This window comes from Leucopleurus acutus (genome assembly GCF_964270905.1).
Source record: "Leucopleurus acutus genome assembly, chromosome: 20".
Classification (NCBI taxonomy): Eukaryota; Metazoa; Chordata; class Mammalia; order Artiodactyla; family Delphinidae; genus Leucopleurus; species Leucopleurus acutus.
The window spans coordinates 54,212,617-54,234,359 of record NC_139162.1 but is presented as its reverse complement, the minus strand read 5'-3'; the positions used below and the strand labels follow the sequence as shown (position 1 = coordinate 54,234,359).

General features: G+C 42.3%; 2 protein-coding genes across 2 annotated transcripts in view; one reads left to right on the top strand and one right to left on the bottom strand.

The window, feature by feature from the left end:
- Positions 1 to 2,437, top strand: part of LOC309977424 (uncharacterized protein) — a 34,299-nt gene extending 31,862 nt beyond the window's left edge. The window contains exon 3 of the mRNA XM_082863529.1: positions 622 to 2,437. Coding sequence (XP_082719655.1) covers positions 622 to 2,030 — 1,409 coding nt within the window. The 3' untranslated portion in view covers positions 2,031 to 2,437. The remainder of the gene's footprint in view (positions 1 to 621) is intronic.
- LOC309977420 (uncharacterized protein) overlaps positions 1 to 21,743 on the bottom strand; it is a 281,570-nt gene that overhangs the window by 249,484 nt on the left and 10,343 nt on the right. The gene's annotated exons all lie outside the window — the stretch shown is intronic.

The window sequence follows — 21,743 nt, the reverse complement described above, 5'->3', positions numbered from 1 at the left end:
TATGTACAGTAAGTATGCAGAATACATCAGTAGTATATTTTTCTCCTCAATTATGAGACAGCAGTATGTTCACTGTTGGTTGGTATGTTCTTAGAGATGATAGTAGAAGAATACTCTTTCTTTGAGAGCCGACATAAGTTTGTCCAGTGTGAGTGTTTTTGTCATATGGTGTTTAAAACTAGGCTAGGGCTTCCCTGGTGGCGCAGTGGTTGAGAGTCCGCCTGCCGATTCAGGGGACACAGGTTCGTGCCCGGGTCTGGGAGGATCCCACATGCCGCGGAGCGGCTGGGCCCGTAAGCCACGGCCGCTGAGCCTGCGCGTCCGGAGCCTGTGCTCTGCAACGGGAGAGGCCACAACAGTGAGAGGCCCGTGTACCGCGAAAAAAAATAAATAAATAAAACTAGGCTACCTTAAAGTATATTTGGATTTATGTTGTCACGCTTTCTTAAGTAAAGAATTCTATTCCTTTAGTGTTTCCAAAAATTTAAGGTCATGGTTGGGGCATTTCATACCTATCTTTGGTATAAGTATTACATCTGTTGTAATAGCATATATTCAACATGAGACATATATCTTGGAATTATTGTGAATGGGATACCTATGGTTCTTTATATCTTGTAGATATCTCCCCTATACATGTGATCAAGCAATTACAACCCAAAGTGAACAGTGATAAAGGAGAAGTATTCCAAACACCAATGTTGGGAAGACCTGAAAGCTGTAAAATCAAACATTTTCACCTCTGGGAAATTCAGAAAAATATGTATGACTTTGAGTGTCAGTGGAGAGACGATGAAAGAAATTACAAAGGAATGCCTGTAATCTGCAACAAAAATCTCACTGATGGAAGAGATCGACATGGTAGAGGGGGTGCAGGAATGAAGCCCTGTGGAAATAGGCTTGGATTAAACTTTCAGGATAAACTGCAGATATTTCAGACTGATGGGATAATTTCTGAATGTGATGTAGTTGAGAGGTCTATCAACAATTGTTTCTCATTTTCACCACTTCAAAGAATTCCTCCTAGTGTCCAAACCAATGTTTCTAATATATATGGGAATGATTTTGTGCGTCCTTCAGTGATGACACAAAACCTTAAAGCACACAGGGAAAGACCTTGCAAATGTAATGAGTGTGGGAAAGGCTTTCTTAAGGGCTCACACCTCATTAAACATCAGACCATCCACACAGGAGATAGATTACATAAATGTGACATATGGGACAAATTCTTTGGTCGAAGTTCACAGCTTGCATGTCATCGTAAAATTCATCCTGGAGAGAAATGTTACAAATGTAAGGCGTGTGGCAAAACCTTTAGCAATGGCTCCACCCTTGCCAGACATCAGATAATCCACCCAGGAGCAAACTTGCATAAATGTGATGTATGTGGTAAAATCTTTGGTCAGAATTCATACCTTGTACGTCATCAGAATATTCATGCTGGAAAGAGAAGTCACCAGTGTAATGAGTGTGGTAAAACCTTTACTGACAGCTCAAACCTCAGTAGACATCAGAAAATTCATACAGGAAAGAAATTATATAAATGTGATACGTGTGGCAAAGTCTTTAGCCGAAATGCACACCTTGCTGGTCATCGGAGGATTCATACTGGAGAGAAACCTTATAAATGTAATGAGTGTGGGAAGCTCTTTAGTCAGCATTCACATTTCATAAGTCATAGGAGATTTCATACTGGAGAGAAACCTTACAAATGCAGTGAGTGTGGCAAGGCCTTTAGTGAGAAGGCAGTCCTTTTAAGTCATAAGAGGATTCATACTGGTGAGAAGCCTTACAAATGTGATGAGTGTGGAAAGGTCTTTAGTCAAAAATCACATCTTCGACTTCATTGGAGAATTCATACTGGAGAGAAACCTTTCAAATGTAATGAGTGTGGCAAGGTCTTCAGTCGAAATTCACACCTTACAAGTCATCGGAGAGTACATATAGAGAAACCTTTCAAATGTTTTGAGTGTGGGAAAGCCTTTACTCAGGTCTCAACCCTCGCTACACATCAGAAAACCCATACCTGAGAGAAACTATGTAAGTGTGATATATGTGGGAAGGGCTTCAAAATTCACACCTAACCGTTGTTCAGAGAATTCATACTATGGAGAAATCATACAAATATCAGTGTGGCAAAGCTTTTGTGCCCTGAGCCTCACTTACCATCAGAGAATTCATACTAGAGAGAAACCTTACAAATGTAGTGAGTGTGGCAAAGTCTTCAGTGTGCTTTCAAGCCAAACTTAACCATCAGAGGATCCATACAGGTTAGAGCACTTAAAAATATAACGAAGGGGACTTCCTTGGTGGTCCAGTGGTAAAGAATCTGCCTTACAAATGCAGGGGACATGGGTTTGATCCCTGGTCGGAGAATTAAGTTCCCGCGTGCCGCGGGGCTACTAAGCCTGCGCGCCACAACTACTGAGCTTGCGTGTCTCAACTAGAGCCCACATGCTGCAAACTACAGAGCCTGTGCACTCTGGAACCCACGCACCACAACTACAGAGCCCATGCACCCTGGAGCCTGTGCGCCACAACTAGAGAAGAGAAAACCTGCACGCCACAACTAGAGAGAAGCCTGCGCACTACAGTGAAAGATCCTGCATGCCTCAACGAGGATCCTACGTGCCGCAACTAAGACCCAACACGCCAAAAATAAATAAATAATAAGGAAATCTTTAAAAAAAATACAACGAAGGTGGCAGTGCTTTAGGAGGCCTTCACATCTTAGGCTTCACGAGAAAATTCATACTGGATAGAAGCCAGATAAATGTATTTAGTATAGTCAGGCCTTTAGAAAATGCATTCAATCTAGGAAGATTCCTCACCAATGCCATGAATGTGAAAAACCTATTCTCACAGCTCACATCTCACCAATATTCAGGTAATCTGCACTCTTCAGAATGTTACAAATGTACTAAATTTTGAATGCTTTTAGATTGTGCCTTAAACTCAGTGATCATCAAATACTTCATGTTTTAAAATGCAACGAATATGTCAAAAGTTAAACTATTGCTCACTCATCGCTAGATATCAGAAATTTTTTTCTTTCTTTTTTTTTTTTTTTTGCGGTACGTGGGCCTCTCACTGCTGTGGCCTCTGCTGTTGCGGAGCACAGGCTCCGGACGCGCAGGCTTAGCGGCCATGGCTCACGGGCCCAGCCGCTCCGCGGCATGTGGGATCTTCCCGGACCGGGGCACGAACCTGCGTCCCCTGCATCAGCAGGCAGACTCTCAACCGCTGCGCCACCAGGGAAGCCCGATATCAGAATATTTATCCTGAGTAAAACCCGCAGAAATGTATGTGGCAAGGATCTTACCCAGAAGTCACAAGATAGGAGCATACTGGCGCCGTACCTCCCAAATGCACTGGTTGAGGCAAAACCTTTACCTTGAGTTCAAGTACTTGGCAATTGCAGAAAATCCATATTGAAGAGAAGCTATGGAAATGTATGAATAGAGGCTTTCTCCAGGCCTCACAGTGCACTAAGCTTCAGAGTACACAGTTCTGAGAGAAACCACACAAAGCAATATGTGTCCTGAGGATTGTACTTGAAGATCAAAACTGAAATAGAGGATTTACGCTGGCGAGAAAGCTTTCCGATGTAATGAATGTTGTAAATTTTTACATCAAGTATCCACACCTTTAGTGTAATGACAGAATTCTTACAGGTTACAAAGTGCACACGGAAAAGCTTCGTGAAACAGTACATCCTTGGGGTTTACCGAAGAACTAATATTTGGGACAGTCCTTACAAATATAATGAATTTGGTGAATTTCTTGAGCCATTCTTACGACAGACCATCAGAGAAGGCATACTAGGAATAAATAAACCTTTAGTTCTCTGAGGTTAACCTGAGATACTGCAGAATCATTACAACTCACAACATGTTAAAACTTCTGACATGGTGTGTATATGAGAGGAAAAAGGACATATGTGAAAATAGTTGATTATCTTCAGTATATTAAAATTTAAGTATTTGAGTTTTCTTGAAAAGGCTACTTACTATTTATGCTTTTCAACCTAAAGTTTGAAGTAACAGGGAAGAACAAGTCTGTCTCTTTCCTTTTACTTTAACATTTGTATTCTATTGCTTTGGCTACAAGTGAATCACTAAAGGGATGTTGCCTATAAGCTTAAATTATACATAATGGGCTATCTTTGGGAAACCTGATTCCCGTGTAATGTGCATTAAACTAAAATACCTTTGTTTACCTTGTGGGAAACCTCCTGTCCAGGCTCCCCTGTGAATGGATTCAAGAAAGAAGAAATTAAGACATCCCCTCAAGAACCTGATTGGAACTAGGAGTTTACTCCCTCCTCTTTTAGTATGAAAGAAGCTCGAATTCTAACTCAGGGAAGACGATTCTTTGGGACAGTAGTCCCCCATCTTCTGGGTCTGCTGGCTTTCTGAATAAAGCCACTGTTGCTTGCTCCAACAACTAGTCTCTCAGTTTATTGGCCTGTCGTGTGGTGACCCCTAAGAGCTTGGCCTTGCTAATATGTTGATTTCATGCATTCATTACAGGCCTTTCATGATGGTCTCTGGGAAGGAATCAGTAAGATGAGGGGGCCAACTTCATTAGGTGTGGTTCATTCACCTCCATGTTCCCTGGAAAGACATGAATCCTGAATTATCAAATTCAATAGTGTGAATTAGTGTCAGGGAGGGGCAGAGAATAGTGTAAAACTAGGACATGAATCATCATGCTCATTATGTTCAGGGCGCCCTTCTGTTCACAGTGGGTTACAGGACAGAGTGCTCTACCAACTGACCTGGACAAGAGCAGGCAAGACATTAGGCACTGGGCTTTTCATGGGAGGAGAGTGACAGGTTATTAGGGACTGATTATGTGGTAGGAACAATGCACAGGAAAAGTTGGTCACTTTCTCCATTGGATGGCAATAACTGTTGTATGTATGATTAAAAAAAAGTTAGTCTTGGGGCTTCCCTGGTGGCGTGGTGGTTGAGAGTCCGCCTGCCGATGCAGGGGACACGGGTTCGTGCCCCGGTCCGGGAGGATCCCACGTGCCGCGGAGCGGCTGGGCCAGTGAGCCATGGCTGCTGAGCCTGTGTGTCCGGAGCCTGTGCTCCGCAGCGGGAGAGGCCACAACAGTGAGAGGCTGGCGTACTGCAAAAAAAAAAAAAAAGTCTTATTTTTGGAAATTGAAGAGAGAGCAATTATTTTGAGCATCAAATTTAATCAGAACCAGAATAATATGTGTGTGTGTAAATTCACATTTAACTGCTGCCATTATCATTTGCTACTGTTGTATTCATAGAATTACATTCTGAATGTATCTTGGGTCTCCTGTTTTAATTAATAAAGTATAATCACTTTTGTCGTAACCCTGAATGAATCATGTTTATTCCATCAACACAGTTTTATCTCATGTCGGTGCTTTATAACAGCAGGTAAAATGCACCGTTAGGCTCTCAGGTTTGAAAGAATCTATAACAATTTCTTTCCAATATGGAATGAAACAACATACAGTTTGGGGGTTACATACTCATAATTTGTACTCTCTACACTCTATTCCAGAATATTCAGATGACTGTAATGCAAATCCCATAGCAGTGCATTTCAGACTGACTTCCATTAATGTGCAAAAATTGAATCAAATTTAAATAAATTTAAAGACCTAATTGGCTTTATTGAATGATGGATACACTGGGCAGCATCCCACCTAGGGAATAAAGAGGTGCTCCAAGGAGCTGTACAGAGTGGGAAAGCACATGATGTTGAGCATCTTCTCATGTGCTTTTTGAATGTGTATCTATGATAGATGTTTGGTTTGTGCTTTCTATGAGTCTTCATATGGATATGGGACTCTCGCCACTTCCTGAACTTGGGTGACTGTTTCCTTTCCCAGGTTAGGGCGGTTTTCAGCTATTATCTCTGCAAATATTTTCTAAGGCCCTTCCTCTCTTCTTCTCCTTCTGGGACCTGTATAATACAAATATTAGTGCACTTGTTGTTGCCCCAGAAGTCTCTTCAAATGTCGTCCTTCTTTTATTCTTTTTTCTCTTCAGTGGTGATTTCCACTACTCTGTCTTCCAGCTCACTGATCCATTCTTCTGCCTCATTTAGCCTGTTATTGATTCTTCCTAGTGTATTTTTCATTTCAGTTACTGTATTATCCAATTCTGTTCAGTTGTTGTTTAGATTTTCAAAGTCTTTGTTAAATACTTCTCATTTCTCAGGCTGTGCCTCCATTCTCCTCCCAAGTTCTTTTTGATCATTACTCTGAACGTTTTTTTGGCCAGATTTCCTGTCTCCACGTCACTTAGTTCTTCTTCTGGGGGTTTTGTCTTATTCCTCTGCCTGAAACATAGTCCTCGGGTACCTCATTTTGTCTAAATTGCTATTTATATTTGTATGTATGTGGTAGGTTAGTGACATTTCTCAACGTTGGAAAAGTGGCCCTCTGTAGGAGGTGTCCTTTGCATCCCTTTCATCACCGAAGGTCAGAGGCCACCTGGTCCCGGGGTAGTGTCTGGCCTGTATTTGTGGATTCAGTTTGCAGGCTGTGAGACTGTAGTTTTCTTGCTTCTGGTGTCTGCACCCTGGTGGGTGAGGCTGGTCTAGAGGCTTCTCCCTGCCCCCTGTTGGTTGGACCTGGGTCTTGGCCCTTTGGCAGGCCAGGGTATGTCTAAGGGCATGCAGAGAGGTGGCAGTGGGCTCAGGAAGCCTTTAGGCTGCCCATTGGCTGATTGGTGGGGCTGTATCCCCTGCCAGTTTGTTGTTCTGCCTGAGGCGCCCCAGCGCCAGACCTATAGGTTCTTGGGTGGGGCGCGGTCTTGGTGCCAAGAAGTCAGCCTCCAGGAGAGCTCATGCAGATGAATGCTCACCGATGTTACTGCCGTCACTGTCTGTGTCCCCAGGGTGAGCCAACGCCTCCCCCCACCTTCCCAGGAGATCCTCCAAGATCAGCAGGCAGGGGCAGTTCTTGCCCAGGCTTCTATCAGATTATTGCTTTTGCCCTTCATCTCTGTGTATGTGAGATTTTGTGTGTGTCTGTTAAGAGTGAAATCTCTCTTTTCCCCATTACTCTGAGCTCCTGCAATCAAGCCCCACTGGCCTTCAAAGGTCAATGTTCTGGGGGCTTCTCATCCCAGTGCCGGACCTCTGGGCTGGGGGGCGTGATGTGGGGCTCATGACTCTCACTCCTGTGTGAGAACCTCTGTAATATAATTATTCTCTAGTTTTTGGGTCACCCACCCAGGGGATAATGGGGTTTAAGTATATCGTGAGTCTGTCCTTCCTACCCATCACATTGTGGTTCCTTCTTTATGTCTTTACTTGATAAAGAGCTTTCATGGTAGGTTCCAGTCTTTCATCAATGGTTGTACTGCAGTTAGTTGTGATTTTGGTGTGCTCGTGAGAAGGGGTGAGTTTAGGATCCTTCTACTTCGCCATCTTGGCTGCTACAGAAGAGTTTTTTCCTAAAGTCTCTGTCTGCCTTTATGACAGTACCACACTGTTTCGATTAGTGTAGGTTTGGAATAAGTTTCGAAACAAGGAAGTGTGAGACCTCTGACTGTTCTTTTCAAACTTGTTTTTACTATTCATTGTCTCTTGACATTCCATAGGAATCACAGAATGGATTTACCTGTTTTTTCAGGAAAACCCTATTGGGATTTCACTAGGGAATGAATGATTTGAATGTGTTAATCACTTTGGGTAGTACTGACATCTTGGCAATATTGACTTTCAATCCATGAACATGGGATATGTTTCCATTTATTTTCGTCTTTTGTAAAATTTTCAGCAGTCTATAGTTTGCAGTGTACAAATCTTTCCCTTTTATAATGTCATGTCTAAATATTTTTTGATTCTCTTATAAATGGAATTGTTTTCTCAATTTGTTTTGATCATTTTTAATTTTTAGAAACCCAGTTGAGTTTTGCATGATGATCTTAAATCTTATAAGGTTTTTGAACTCTTTCATTATTTCTAGAAGGTTTTTTTTTTTTTTTACTTTCAGAATCTTCAGGGTTTTCTACCTATTAGATCATGTTACCTGTGTACAGAGATGATTTTGCTTCCTGTTGCTACTGGGATATCTGTCATCTCATTTTATGCCTATGTGTTCTTGGTAGGACTTCCAATTATATGTTTTTAGAAATAGCAGGTAGGCTTCTCTTGTTCCTGATCTTGGAGGAAAAGCTTCCATTCTTTCACCATCGAGGATGGTGAAAGCTCTAAAGAAAGACTGCGTGGAAGGACAGTTTTCAGCATACTCTTATCCTGTGTGTAAGATTTTAAAGGCAGAAGGAGGGAGGGGAGGGGAGTGTCTGTGATCCCAGCTTTCCTATAAGATCTCAGCTGTGCAGACTCTTTGGCACACATTGTGACTTTGTGATTATTCTGTACGTGCCTGCAAAACGAGTTTCTAAATCACGGTCTTGTGATTCTTTAACTTCTTTCAGAAAGAGAGTAAAAGCAATAGTTGTGATGTTTTATTATTTACCTAGAGCCAAATGTGATGCGTTAAGAATTCCAGTCCTCAGTTGACCCTCTGGGTGTCATCAATTTTTAAGGCTTCTTGGGGCAACTTGTTGAAGCCACAGTTTGGGGTTGTAAATCAAGGTATCAGTTTAAGCTACCAATCGTGGAAAAGATACATGTTGGGCTTGCTTTTCCTTTGTTTCTGCATTCCCTCCTTCCCCTAATTGGTAACTGCTTGAATCTGCTCTTTGGATCTCAGGGAAGGTCTGGGAAACTAAAGCCTTCTTCTGTAAACAGGCAACAGGGGACACAGAAAGGTTTTTGTAAGCTGGAAGGCCCCCCAGGTTCCCTTTGATATCAGTCCTGCCTTTTCTTTGACATCCATCAACCTTGAGGGGAACAGGTATTGGATAAGAATGGGAAAATGTTGCACAGACAGGTTAATCAAACTCGACAGAAGAACTCAGATTTAGGGGGACGCAGTTTCAAAATCATGGTCTCTTACTCTTCTTTACTATTGATTTGATTTTTTTTGTATCTCTGTTTGGGTACAGAAGAAACTCATCCATCGCCTATGATCGCCCTTTTTTGGTTTTTCCTTCTGTTTTCTGCCAGGAACATTCTTGCACAATCTCCTGGAATATTGTTTTTTTGTTTCTGCTTCATTGGGTCTTTGTTGCTGCACATGGGCTTTCTCCAGTTGCGGCAAGCGGGGGTTATTGTTTGTTGCAGTGCGCGGGCTTCTCATTGCGGTGGCTTCTCTTGTTGCGGAGCATGGGCTGTAGGCGCGCGGGCTCAGTAGTTGTGGCTCCGCGGCGTGTGGAATCTTCCCGGACCAGGGATGGAACCCGTGCCCTCTGCATTGGCAGGCGTATTCTTAACCACTGTGCCAAAATCCTGTATGTTTTTCTTGGATATAAACATGACAGTGGAACTTGTGGTACTTGTGGTATAATCAGTACGACACATTATAGAGCACATTTGTAATCCTGCTTTCTCCCTACAACATCACACTCTCTCCCTTTTTAGATCTTTTTGGTTTCTGTTTCATATCCATAGTATAATTTCCATAGTGAAAAATGGGATGGTATCATGTTAATTCCTAAACCAATTCTTGTTTTCTTTTAAAATTAGTATTTCAGTTGCCATCGTACACTTATTTTCACACAGATGTGCAGTCACAAGCTGTGCTCCCACATATGCATACACCCTGTGCTCCACTCATGCCCTTTCTCATTCCTGATCACTCCTCAGATGGAACCTCGATGTGAATGGAAAGTTATTTATTTGCATATTTAATTTGTTGTGTTGATCACCCCCATTTCCAGAGCACTTTTTCACCCGTGCGTCCACCTTCCACGTTACTCACATTATAGAAACGATCCCTCTTTATCCATTGAACAACTTTATCCAGACAGCCGTGCAGCTGTGATGACTCGGAAACCACTTCCAGGAGGGATGGCTGAATGGCTTCGTTACACAGCTCACTTCTTGCATCTCCCTTGACGTTTTCTGTCTAAACGTCAGAAATTCGTTGTATTATTCGTTGTATTATTTTGGTATTCGTTGTATTATTTTGTAATCTGTCCTGTTTAAGTTTTGGCCGATGGCCGGTCACATTGTTTTCTGTCTGTAGGTCCTGGTTCTTACACCACTTTGTGTGTTGGTTGGGTTAATGTACATAAACCTGTGTGCATCTCCTACCCTGATTTGAAAAATGGTGTTAATTTACCTCAAGCCTTTAAAAACAATTTAGTGCTGTTAGATGGCTTAGAATATTGCATGTTTTGTAGTAAATACTCAAAAGTTACTTTTTTAGAAAAAGGTATGTTAGTATTCTGTCATGGTTTTCATGAAACACCTTTGTCTGCATTATATCCTGTTTGCTTTTCGTTTGTACTTCATTCTCAACAACATTGTATCTGCTCCCAGTTAATGAATATAGAATGTGCTGTTTATTCCATATATTTTGGTAACCATTAAGCCAGATAATTAAGGGTACTGCATAGGTAGGGATTGCTCTACTTACTGGCTGTTAGAGAACTGGAGAAAATTAATATTTTATATATTAATTTATAAGTGGAATTTACAGATGATGGTCTTTCAGCGTGTCTTATGCAAAACAACTGACATACTACTTGTTAAAGTTATAAAATGCCTTTTCTTTATGGGTACGTAGTTTTACGGCAGATACTTAGAAAACTATATTGTTTTGTTAAAAATTGTTTTATCAAATTCTTCATTTCTCTGTATTAGTTTTACAGCCAATTAGTTAGATTGGATATGCCTGTTTTGGCTTATTTAGCATTACAATTTATGTCATCTGTTCTTTTTTTTTTCTTTAACATCTTTATTGGAGGATAACTGCTTTACAATGTTGTGTTAGTTTCTGCCGTATAACAAAGTGAATCAGCTATACATATACATATGTCCCCATATCTCCTCCCTCTTGCGTCTCCCTCCCACCCTCCCTATCCCATCCCTCTAGGTGAACACAAAGCACTGAGCTGGTCTCCCCGTGCTATGCGGCTGCTTCCCACTAGATATCTATTTTACATTTGGTAGTGTATATATGTCCATGATACTCTCTCACTTCATCCCAGCTTACCCTTCCCCCTTCCCGTGTCCTCAAGTCCATTCTCTACATTTGCATCTTTATTCCTGTCCTGGCCCTAGGTTCATGAGAACCTTTTTTTTTTTCTTTTTTAGATTCCATATATATGTGTTAGCATACAGTATTTGTTTTTCTCTTCACTTCACTCTGTCTGACAGACTCTAGGTCCATCCACCTCACTACAGATAACTCAGTTTCGTTTCTTTATGGCTGAGTGATATTCCACTGTATATATGTGCCACATCTTCTTTATCCTATGTCATCTGTTCTTTTGCATTTATTTACTTACAGTAAGTATTCAGAATATAGTATAATATATATTTTTCTTCTCAATTATGAGACAACAGTCTGTTTAGTGCTAATTGGTATGTAAATATCATTCTTTTAATTCATGTTCCCAGTGATTAAAATGTCATCACAGTGTTTCTCAACTGTAGGTCACATTCATTCAAAAGACATGCAGTCAAATAGCGAGTGTTCTGGATAATGAAGCAGGGTGGAAAAGAGGTCGAATCCCCAGAGGTGAGGGCCTCGTGGGTGTGCGCTGACGGGGCCCTGGTACCTGGTGGGGGCGTGTGCAGCCAAAGCCCGTGGTCACTAGCTCGGGAACCTGGAAACCCATCCCTCCCAGCTCTCAGCCCACCGCATCCTCAGGAGAGCAGGCTCAGGGCTCCCGGCGCATGTGGCCGGTAGAGGCCAGCCTGCTGCCGCTCCCCCCGGGAGAGGGGTACTCAGCCTCAGGGTCAGTGCCCCACCAGACACAAGTGCCCGCTCCACCATCCGCCCCTAAGGACACCTTCCGTGGGGGTTCAGCTCTTCTGCAAGGGGAACAGAGCACCAGGCACACAGCAGGCATCCAGTAGCTGCTCACTACGAGGGCGGCCCTCCTTGACGACAGCACAGGTGACCAGCGAGGGCTCCCTGTGCTCACGGGCCACCGTCCACAGCCTTGCGGAGGACACCGTGGGGTTTCTCTCCTCACTCCCCAGTTTTCACTCTTTTCCATGGACTTCCCTCCTGTGGAAACCTGCCAGTTCTCCTGCTTTTAACCCTCTGCCTGTAGAGATGGAGAGGTACTGTGATGGGCCAGCTTGAACTCCCTGAACTGGGATTCTGCGAAGAACGCGTTTCCATAACTAGGTCGACTCCGAGACGGCTTGGTGCAAGTCAGCGATGGAACGTTCAGCTTGATAAAGCTGCAGGTCGGAAGGGCACCGGCAGAAAAATCTTCATGTTAATCTTCCTCCCAACTCTTTAAACTGGTAATGACAGAACCGTTCCTATAATCATTTTCACCTCAGGAAAATCCAGGAAAATACACATGATTTTGAGTGTCATTAGATAGATGATGAAATTACAAAGGAATGTCTATGACCCATAATGGAAATCTCACTGATGGAAGAGATCAACATGGTAGAAGGGATGCAGGAATCAAGCCCATTGGAAATAGGCTTGGATTTAACATTTTGGATAAACTGCAGGTATTTCTTACTGATGGGATAATATCTGAATGTGATGAAGTTGAGAGGTCTATCAACAGTAGTTCCTTATTTACTCCACTTCAAAGAATTCCTCCTCGTGTGCAAACCGACGTTTCAAACACATATGGCAATGATTTCATGCCTCCTTCAGTGATGACACAAGACCACATCGAAAGACCTTACAAATGTAATGAGTGTAGGAAAACCTTTCTTAAGGACTTACTCCTCACTGGACATCAGATAATCCGTACAAGAGAGAAATATAAATGTGATGTATGTGACAAATTCTTTGTTCGAAATTCACAGCTTGTACATCGTCAGAAAATTCACGGAGAGTCATGGTATAAATGTAACGTGTGGCAAAACCTTTAATGATAGCGCCACTCTTGGAAGACATCAGATAATCCACCCAGGAGCCGAATTATATAAATGTGATGTATGTGGTAAAATCTTTGGTTAAAACTCACAGCTTGGAATATTCATGCTGGAAAGAGAAGTTACAAATGTAATGACAGCTCAAACGTCAGTAGACATCAGAAAATTCAGACAGGAAAGAAATTGTATAAATGTGATGTATGTGGCAGAGCCTTTAGCCGAAATTCATACCTTGCTGATCAACGGGGAGTTCATACCGGACAGAAACAGTACAAATGTAATGAGTGTGGTAGATTCTTCAGTGTGCCTTCTAGCCTAACTTAGCATCAGAGGATCCGTACTACTGAGAGCCCTTAAAAATATAATGAAGTTGGCGATGCTTTTAGCATGGCTTGATAGCTTAGGCTTCATGAGAAAATTTATGCTGGATAGAAGCCAGATAAATGTATTTAGTATCGTCAGGCCTTTAGAAGATGAATTCATTCTGGAAAGAATCCTCACAAATGCCATGAATGTGAAAAAGCTATCCTCGTGGGTCACGTCTCACCAATAATCAGGAACTCCACACCCGTCAGAGCATTACAGATGTACTGAATTTAGCAAAGCTTCTTGGTTGTGCTTTAAACTCAGGGATCACCAAATACTTCATACTTAAAAATGCACACCACAACACCCTCATGTAGAACGCGCTTTTTTTTAAAACATCTTTATTGGGGTATAATTGCTTTACAATGGTGTGTTAGTTTCTGCTTTATAACAAAGTGAATCAGTTATACATATATATATGTTCCCATATCTCTTCCCTCTTGCGTCTCCCCCCCGCCCCCCTCCCTATCCCACCCATCCAGGCAGTCACAAAGCACCGAGCTGATATCCCCGTGCTATGCGGCTGCTTCCCACTAGCTGTCTACCTTACGTTTGTTAGTGTATATATGTCCGTGCCTCTCTCTCGCTTTGTTACAGCTCACCCTTCCCCCTCCTCATATCCTCAAGTCCGTTTTCCAGTATGTCTGTGTCCTTATTCCTGTCTTACCCCTAGGTTATTCATGACATTTTTTTCTCTTAAATTTCATATATATGTGTTAGCATACAGTATTTGCCTTTCTCTTTCTGACTGACTTCACTCTGTATGACAGACTCTAGGTCTATCCACCTCATTACAAATAGCTCAATTTTGTTTCTTTTTATGGCTGAGTAATATTCCATTGTATATATGTGCCACATCTTCTTTCTCCATTCATCCAATGATGGGCACTTAGGTTGTTTCCATCTCCGGGCTATAGTAAGTAGAGGTGCAATGAACATTTTGGTACATGACTCTTTTTGAATTTTGGTTTTCTCAGGGTATATGCCCAGTAGTGGGATTGCTGGGTCATATGGTAGTTCTATTTGTAGTTTTTTAAGGAACCTCCATACTGTTATCCATAGTGGCTGAACCACTTCACATTCCCACCAGCAGTGCAAGAGTGTTCCCTTTTCTCCACACCCTCTCCAGCATTTATTGTTTGTAGATTTTTTGATGATGGCCATTCTGACTGGTGTGAGATGATATCTCATTGTAGTTTTGATTTGCATTTCTCTAATGATTAATGATGTTGAGCATTCTTTCATGTGTTTGTTGGCAGTCAGTGTATCTTCTTTGGAGAAATGTCTATTTAGGTCTTCTGCCCATTTTTGGATTGGGTTGTCTGTTTTTTTGTTATTGAGCTACATGAACTGCTTGTAAATTTTGGAAATTAATCCTTTGTCAGTTGCTTCATTTGCAAATATTTTCTCCCATTCTGAGGGTTGTCTTTTGGTCTTGTTTATGGTTTCCTTTGCTGTGCAAAAGCTTTGAAGTTTCATTAGGTCCCATTTGTTTATTTTTGTCTTTATTTCCATTTCTCTAGGAGGTGGGTCAAAAAGGATCTTGCTGTGATTTATGTCAGAGTGTTCTGCCTATGTTTTCCTCTAAGAGTTTGATAGTTTCTGGCCTTACATTTAGGTCTTTAATCCATTTTGAGCTTATTTTTGTGTATGGTGTTAGGGAGTGATCTAATCTCATACTTTTACATGTACCTGTCCAGTTTTCCCAGCACCACTTATTGAAGAGGCTGTCCTTTTTCCACTGTACATTCCTGCCTCCTTTATCAAAGATAAGATGACCATATGTGCGTGGGTTTATTTCTGGGCTTTCTATCCTGTTCCATTGATCTATATTTCTGTTTTTGTGCCAGTACCATACTGTCTTGATTACTGTAGCTTTGTAGTATAGTCTGAAGTCAGAGAGCCTGGTTCCTCCAGCTCCGTTTTTCGTTCTCAAGATTGCTTTGGCTATTCGGGGTCTTTTGTGTTTCCATACAAATTGTGAAATTTTTTGTTCTAGTTCTGAAAAACTGGCACTGAAAAATGCCAGTGGTAGTTTGATAGGTATTGCATTGAATCTGTAGATTGCTTTGGGTAGTAGAGTCATTTTCACAATGTTGATTCTTCCAATCCAAGAACATGGTATATCTCTCCATCTATTTGTATCATCTTTAATTTCTTTCATCAGTGTCTTATAATTTTCTGCATACAGGTCTTTTGTCTCCTTAGGTAGATATTTATTCCTAGATATTTTATTCTTAGATATTTTATTCCTAGATATTTTATTTTTATTCCTAGATATTTTATTCTTTTTGTTGCAATGGTAAGTGGGAGTGTTTTCTTGATCTCACGTTCAGATTTTTCATCATTAGTGTATAGGAATGCAAGAGATTTCTGTGCATTAATTTTGTATCCTGCAACTTTACCAAATTCATTGATTAGCTCTAGCAGTTTTCTGGTAGCATCTTTAGGATTCTCTATGTATAGTATCATGTCATCTGCAAACAGTGACAGCTTTACTTCTTCTTTTGCGATTTGGATTCCTTTTATTTCCTTTTCTTCTCTGATTGCTGTGGCTAAAACTTCCAAAACTATATTGAATAAGAGTGGTGAGAGTGGGCAACCTTGTCTTGTTCCTGATCTTAGTGGAAATGCTTTCAGTTTTTCACCATTGAGGATGATGTTGGCTGTGGGTTTGTCATATATGGCCTTTATTATGTTGAGGAAAGTTCCCTCTATGCCTGCTTTCTGCAGGGTTTTTATCATAAATGGGTGTTGAATTTTGTCAAAAGCTTTCTCTGCATCTATTGAGATGATCATATGGTTTTTCTCCTTCAATTAATATGGTTTATCACGTTGATAGATTTGTGTATACTGAAGAATCCTTGCATTCCTGGAATAAACCCCACTTGATCATGGTGTATGATCCTTTTAATGTGCTGTTGGATTCTGTTTGCTAGTATTTTGTTGAGGATTTTTGCATCTATGTTCATAAGTGATATTGGCCTGTAGTTTTCTTTCTTTGTGACATCCTTGTCTGGTTTTGGTATCAAGGTGATGGTGGCCTTGTAGAATGAGTTTGGGAGTGTTTCTCCCTCTGCTATATTTTGAAAGAGTTTGAGAAGGAGAGGTGTTAGCTCTTCTCTAAATGTTTGATAGAATTCGCCTGTGAAGCCATCTGGTTCTGGGCTTTTGTTTGTTGGAAGATTTTTAATCACAGTTTCAATTTAAGTGCTTGTGATTGGTCTGTTCATATTTTCTATTTCTTCCTGATTCAGTCTTGGTAGGTTGTGCATTTCTAAGAATTTGTCCATTTCTTCCGGGTTGTCCATTTTATTGGCATAGAGTTGCTTGTAGTAATCTCTCATGATCTCTTTTATTTCTGCAGTGTCAGTTGTTACTTCTCCTTTTTCATTTCTAATTCTATTGATTTGAGTCTTCTCTCTTTTTTTCTTGATGGGTCTGGCTAATGGTTTATCAATTTTGTTTATCTTCTCAAAGAACCAGCTTTTAGTTTTATTGATCTTTGCTATCGTTTCCTTCATTTCTTTTTCATTTATTTCTGATCTGATTTTTATGATTTCTTTCCTTCTGCTAACTTTGGGGTTTTTTTGTTCTTCTTTCTCTAATTGCTTTAGGTGCAAGGTTAGGTTGTTTATTTGAGATGTTTCTTGTTTCTTGAGGTACGCTTGTATAGCTATAAACTTCCGTCTTAGAACTGCTTTTGCCGCATCCCATAGGTTTTGGGTCGTCGTGTCTCCCTTGTCATTTGTTTCTAGGTATTTTTTGATTTCCTCTTTGATTTCTTCAGTGATCACTTCGTTATTTAGTAGCATATTGTTTAGCCTCCATTTGTTTGTATTTTTTACAGAATTTTTCCTGTAATTGATATCTAGTCTCATAGCGTTGTGGTCAGAAAAGATACTTAATAGAATTTCAATTTTCTTAAATTTACCAAGGCTTGATTTGTGCCCCAAGATATGATCTATCCTGGAGAATGTTCCATGAGCACTTGAGAAAAATGTGTATTCTGTTGTTTTTGGATGGAATGTTCTATAAATATCAATTAAGTCCATCTTGTTTAATGTATCATTTAAAGCTTGTGTTTCCTTATTTATTTTCATTTTGGATGATCTGTCCATTGGTGAAAGTGGGATGTTAAAGTCCCCTCCTATGAATGTGTTACTGTCGATTTCCCCTTTTATGGCTGTTAGTATTTGCCTTATGTATTGAGGTGCTCCTATGTTGGGTGCATAAATATTTACAATTGTTATATCTTCTTCTTGAATCGATCCCTTGATCATTATGTAGTGTCCTTCTTTGTCTCTTCTAATAGTCTTTATTTTAAAGTCTATTTTGTCTGATATGAGAATTGCTACTCCAACTTTCTTTTGGTTTCCATTTGCATGGAATATCTTTTTCCATTCCCTTACTTTCAGTCTGTATGTGTCTCTAGGTCTGAAGTGGGTCTCTTGTAGACGGCATATATATGGGTCTTGTTTTTGTATCCATTCAGCCAATCTGTGTCTTTTGGTTGGAGCATTTAGTCCGTTTACATTTAAGGTAATTATTGATATGTATGTTCCTATTCCCATTTTCTTAATTGTTTTGGGTTCGTTATTGTAGGTCTTTTCCTTCTCTTGTGTTTCTTGCCTAGAGAAGTTCCTTTAGCATTTGTTGTAAAGCTGGTTTGGTGGTGCTGAACTCTCTCAGCTTTTGCTTGTCTTAAACGTTTAAATTTCTCCATCAAATCTGAATGAGATCCTTGCTGGGTAGAGTAATCTTGGATGCAGGTTTTTCTCCTTCATCACTTTTTTTTTGGTGATATGTGGGCCTCTCACTGTTGTGGCCTCTCCCATTGTGGAGCACAGGCTCCGGATGCGCCGGCTCAATGGCCATGGCTCACGGGCCCAGCCGCTCCGCGGCATGTGGGATCTTCCCGGACCGGGGCACGAACCCGTGTCCCTTGCTTCGGCAGGCGGACTCTCAACCACGGCGCCGCCAGGGAAGCCCCATCCTTCATCACTTTAAATATGTCCTGCCAGTCCCTTCTGGCTTGCAGAGTTTCTGCTGAAAGATCAGCTGTTAACCTTATGGGGAGTCCCTTGTGTGTTATTTGTTGTTTTTCCCTTGCTGCTTTTTACAAAAAATTAATTAATTAATTAATTTTTCGCTGTGTTGGGTCTTCGTTTCTGTGCGAGGGCTTTCTCTAGTTGCGGTGAGCGGGGGCCACTCTTCATCGTGGTGCACAGGCCTCTCACTGTCACGACCTCTCTTGTTGCGGAGCCCAGGCTCCAGACGCGCAGGCTCAGTAGTTGTGGCTCACGGGCCTAGTTGCTCTGCAGCATGTGGGATCTTCCCAGACCAGGGCTCGAACCTGTGTCCCCTGCATTGGCAGGCAGATCCTCAACCACTGCGCCACCAGGGAAGCCCCCCTTGCTGCTTTTAATATGTTTTCTTTGTATTTAATTTTTGACAGTTTGATTAATATGTGTCTTGGTGTATTTCTCCTTGGATTTATCCTGTATGGGACCCTCTGTGCTTCCTGGACTTGATTAACTATCTCCTTTCCCATATTAGGGAAGTTTTCAATTATAATCTCTTCAAATATTTTCTCAGTCCCTTTTTCTCTTCTTCTTCTGGAACCCCTATAATTCAAATGTTGGTGCGTTTAATGTTGTCCCAGAGGTCTCCGAGACTGTCCTCAGTTCTTGTCATTCTTTTTTCTTTATTCTGCTCTGCAGTAGTTATTTCCACTATTTTATCTTCCAGGTCACTTCTCCGTTCTTCTGCCTCAGTTATTCTGCTATTGATCCCATCTAGAGTATTTTTCATTTCATTTATTGTGTTGTTCATCCTTTTTTGTTTCATCTTTAGTTCTTCTAGGTCCTTGTTAAATGTTTCTTGCATTTTGTCTATTTCCAAGATTTTGGATCATCTTTACTATCATTATTCTGAATTCTTTTTCAGGTAGACTGCCTATTTCCTCTTCATTTGTTAGGTCTGGTGCGTTTTTATCTTGCTCCTTCATCTGCTATGTGTTTTTCTGTCTTCTCATTTTGCTTATCTAACTGTGTTTGGGGTCTCCTTTTTGCAGGCTGCAGGTTCGTAGTTCCTGTTGTTTTTGATGTCTGTCCCCAGTGGCTAAGGTTGGTTCAGTGGGTTGCGTAGGCTTCCTGGTGGAGGGGACTAGTGCCTGTGTTGTGGTGGATGAGGCTGGATCTTGTCTCTCTGGTGGGCAGGTCCGCGTCTGGTGGTGTGTTTTGGGGTGTCTGTGGACTTATTATGATTTTAGGCATCCTCTCCGCTAATGGGTGGGGTTATGTTCCTGCTTTGCTAGTTGTTTGGCATAGGATGTCCAGCACTGTAGCTTGCTGGTCGTTGAGTGAAGCTGGGTGCTGGTGTTGAGATGAAGATCTATGGGAGATTTTCGCCGTTTGATATTATGTGGAGCTGGGAGGTCTCTTGTTGACCAGTGTCCTGAAGTTGGCTCTCCCACCTCAGAGGCACAGCACTGACTCCTGGCTGCAGCACCAAGAGCCTTTCATCCACACAGCTCAGAATAAAAGGGAGAAAAAGTAGAGAGAAAGAATTAGTAGAAGTAGGAAGAAAGAAAGAAAGAAACGGAGGAAGGGAGGAAGAAAGAAAGAAGGAAGAGGGAAGGAAGGAAGGAAGAAAGACGAAAAGAAGGAAAGAAAGGGAGGAAGGAAGGAAGGAGGGAAGGAAGGAAAAAAGAAAGAAGATACAGTAAAATAAAATAAAGTAAAATATAATAAAGTTATTAAATTAAAAAATAACTATTTAGGAAAAAAAGGGACGGATAGAACCTTAGGACAAATGTTGGAAGCAAAGCTATACAGACAAAATCTCACACAGAAGCATACACATACACACTCACAAAAAGAGGAAAAGGAAAAAATCATAGATCTTGCTCTCGAAGTCCACCTCCTCAATTTGGGATGATTCGTTGTCTATTCATGTATTCCACAGATGCAGGTACATCAAATTGATTGTGGATCTTTAATCCACTGCTGCTGAGGCTGCTGGGAGAGATTTCCCTTTCTCTTCTTTGTTCTCACAGCTCCCAGGGGCTCAGCTTTCGATTTGGCCCCGCCTCTAAGTGTAGGTCACTGGAGGGCGTCTGTTTTTTGCTCAGACAGGACGGGGTTAAAGGAGCCACTGATTCGGCGTCTCTGGCTCACTCAGGCTGAGGGGAGGGAGGGGCGTGGAGTGCGGGGCGAGCCTGCGGCGGCGGAGGCCGCCATAACGTTGCACCAGCGTGAGGCGCGCCGTGCGTTCTCCCGGGGGAGTTGTCCCTGGATCACGGGACCCTGGCAGTGGCGGGCTGCACAGGCTCCCCGGAAGGGGGTTGTGGACAGTGACCTGTGCTCGCACACAGGCCCCTTGGTGGCGGCAGCAGCAGCCTTAGCGTCTCATGCCCGTCTCTGGGGTCCGCGCTTTTAGCCACGGCTCGTGCTCGTCTCTGGAGTTCCTTTAAGCAGCGCTCTTAAACTTCTCTTCTCACGCACCAGGAAACAAAGAGGGAAGAAAAAGTCTCTTGCTTCTTCGGCAGGTCCAGGCTTTTCCCGGGACTCCCTCCCGGCTAGCCATGGCGCACTAACCCCTTCAGGCTGTGTTCACGCCGCCAACCCCAGTCCTCTCACGCTGCCAACCCCAGTCCTCTCCCTGCGCTCCGACCGAAGCCGGAGCCTCAGCTCGCAGCCCCACCCACCCCGGCGGGGGAGCAGACAAGCCTCTAGGCCTGCTGAGTGCCGGTCGGCACCGATCCTCTGTGCGGGAATCTCTCCGCTTTGCCCCCCGCACCCATTGCTGCGCTCTCCTCCGTGGCACCGAAGCTCCCCCCTCCGCCACCCGCAGTCTCCGCCCATGAAGGGGCTTCCTAGTGTGTGGAAACCTTTCCTCCTTCACAGCTCTCTCCCACTGGTGCAGGTCCCCTCCCTATTCTTTTGTCTGTTTTTTCTTTTTTTTTTTTGCCCTACCCCGGTACGTGGGGAGTTTCTTGCCTTTTGGGAGGTCTGAGGTCTTCTGCCAGCCTTCAGTAGGTGTTCTGTAGGAGTTGCTCCACGTGTAGATGTATTTTTGGTGTATCTGTGGAGAGGAAGGTGATCTCTGCATCTTACTCTTCCTCCATCTTCTCCTCTGCCCCTGTAGAACGCTTTTGACACTTTTGGTCACCAATGTGTGGGGAGTATTCTGACAAGTAATTGCTGGGACACCAGCTGGGTGTCCCACAGTTCAACTCAGCTAAGAGTGTCTGCACTGAGATTGCATGAGGTCCTATAGATCTCACAGGACTGACAACCCTCTCAACACACTTCAGATGGCAGGCACAAGTCGAGGTTATCACCCGTGCTTCTCACGAATACGCTATAGATCCTAAGTTTCAACAACGCCCTTTGTCACCCTCTGTAAACCAGGAGAAATGAATCTGCACATGGAAGTCACGTATT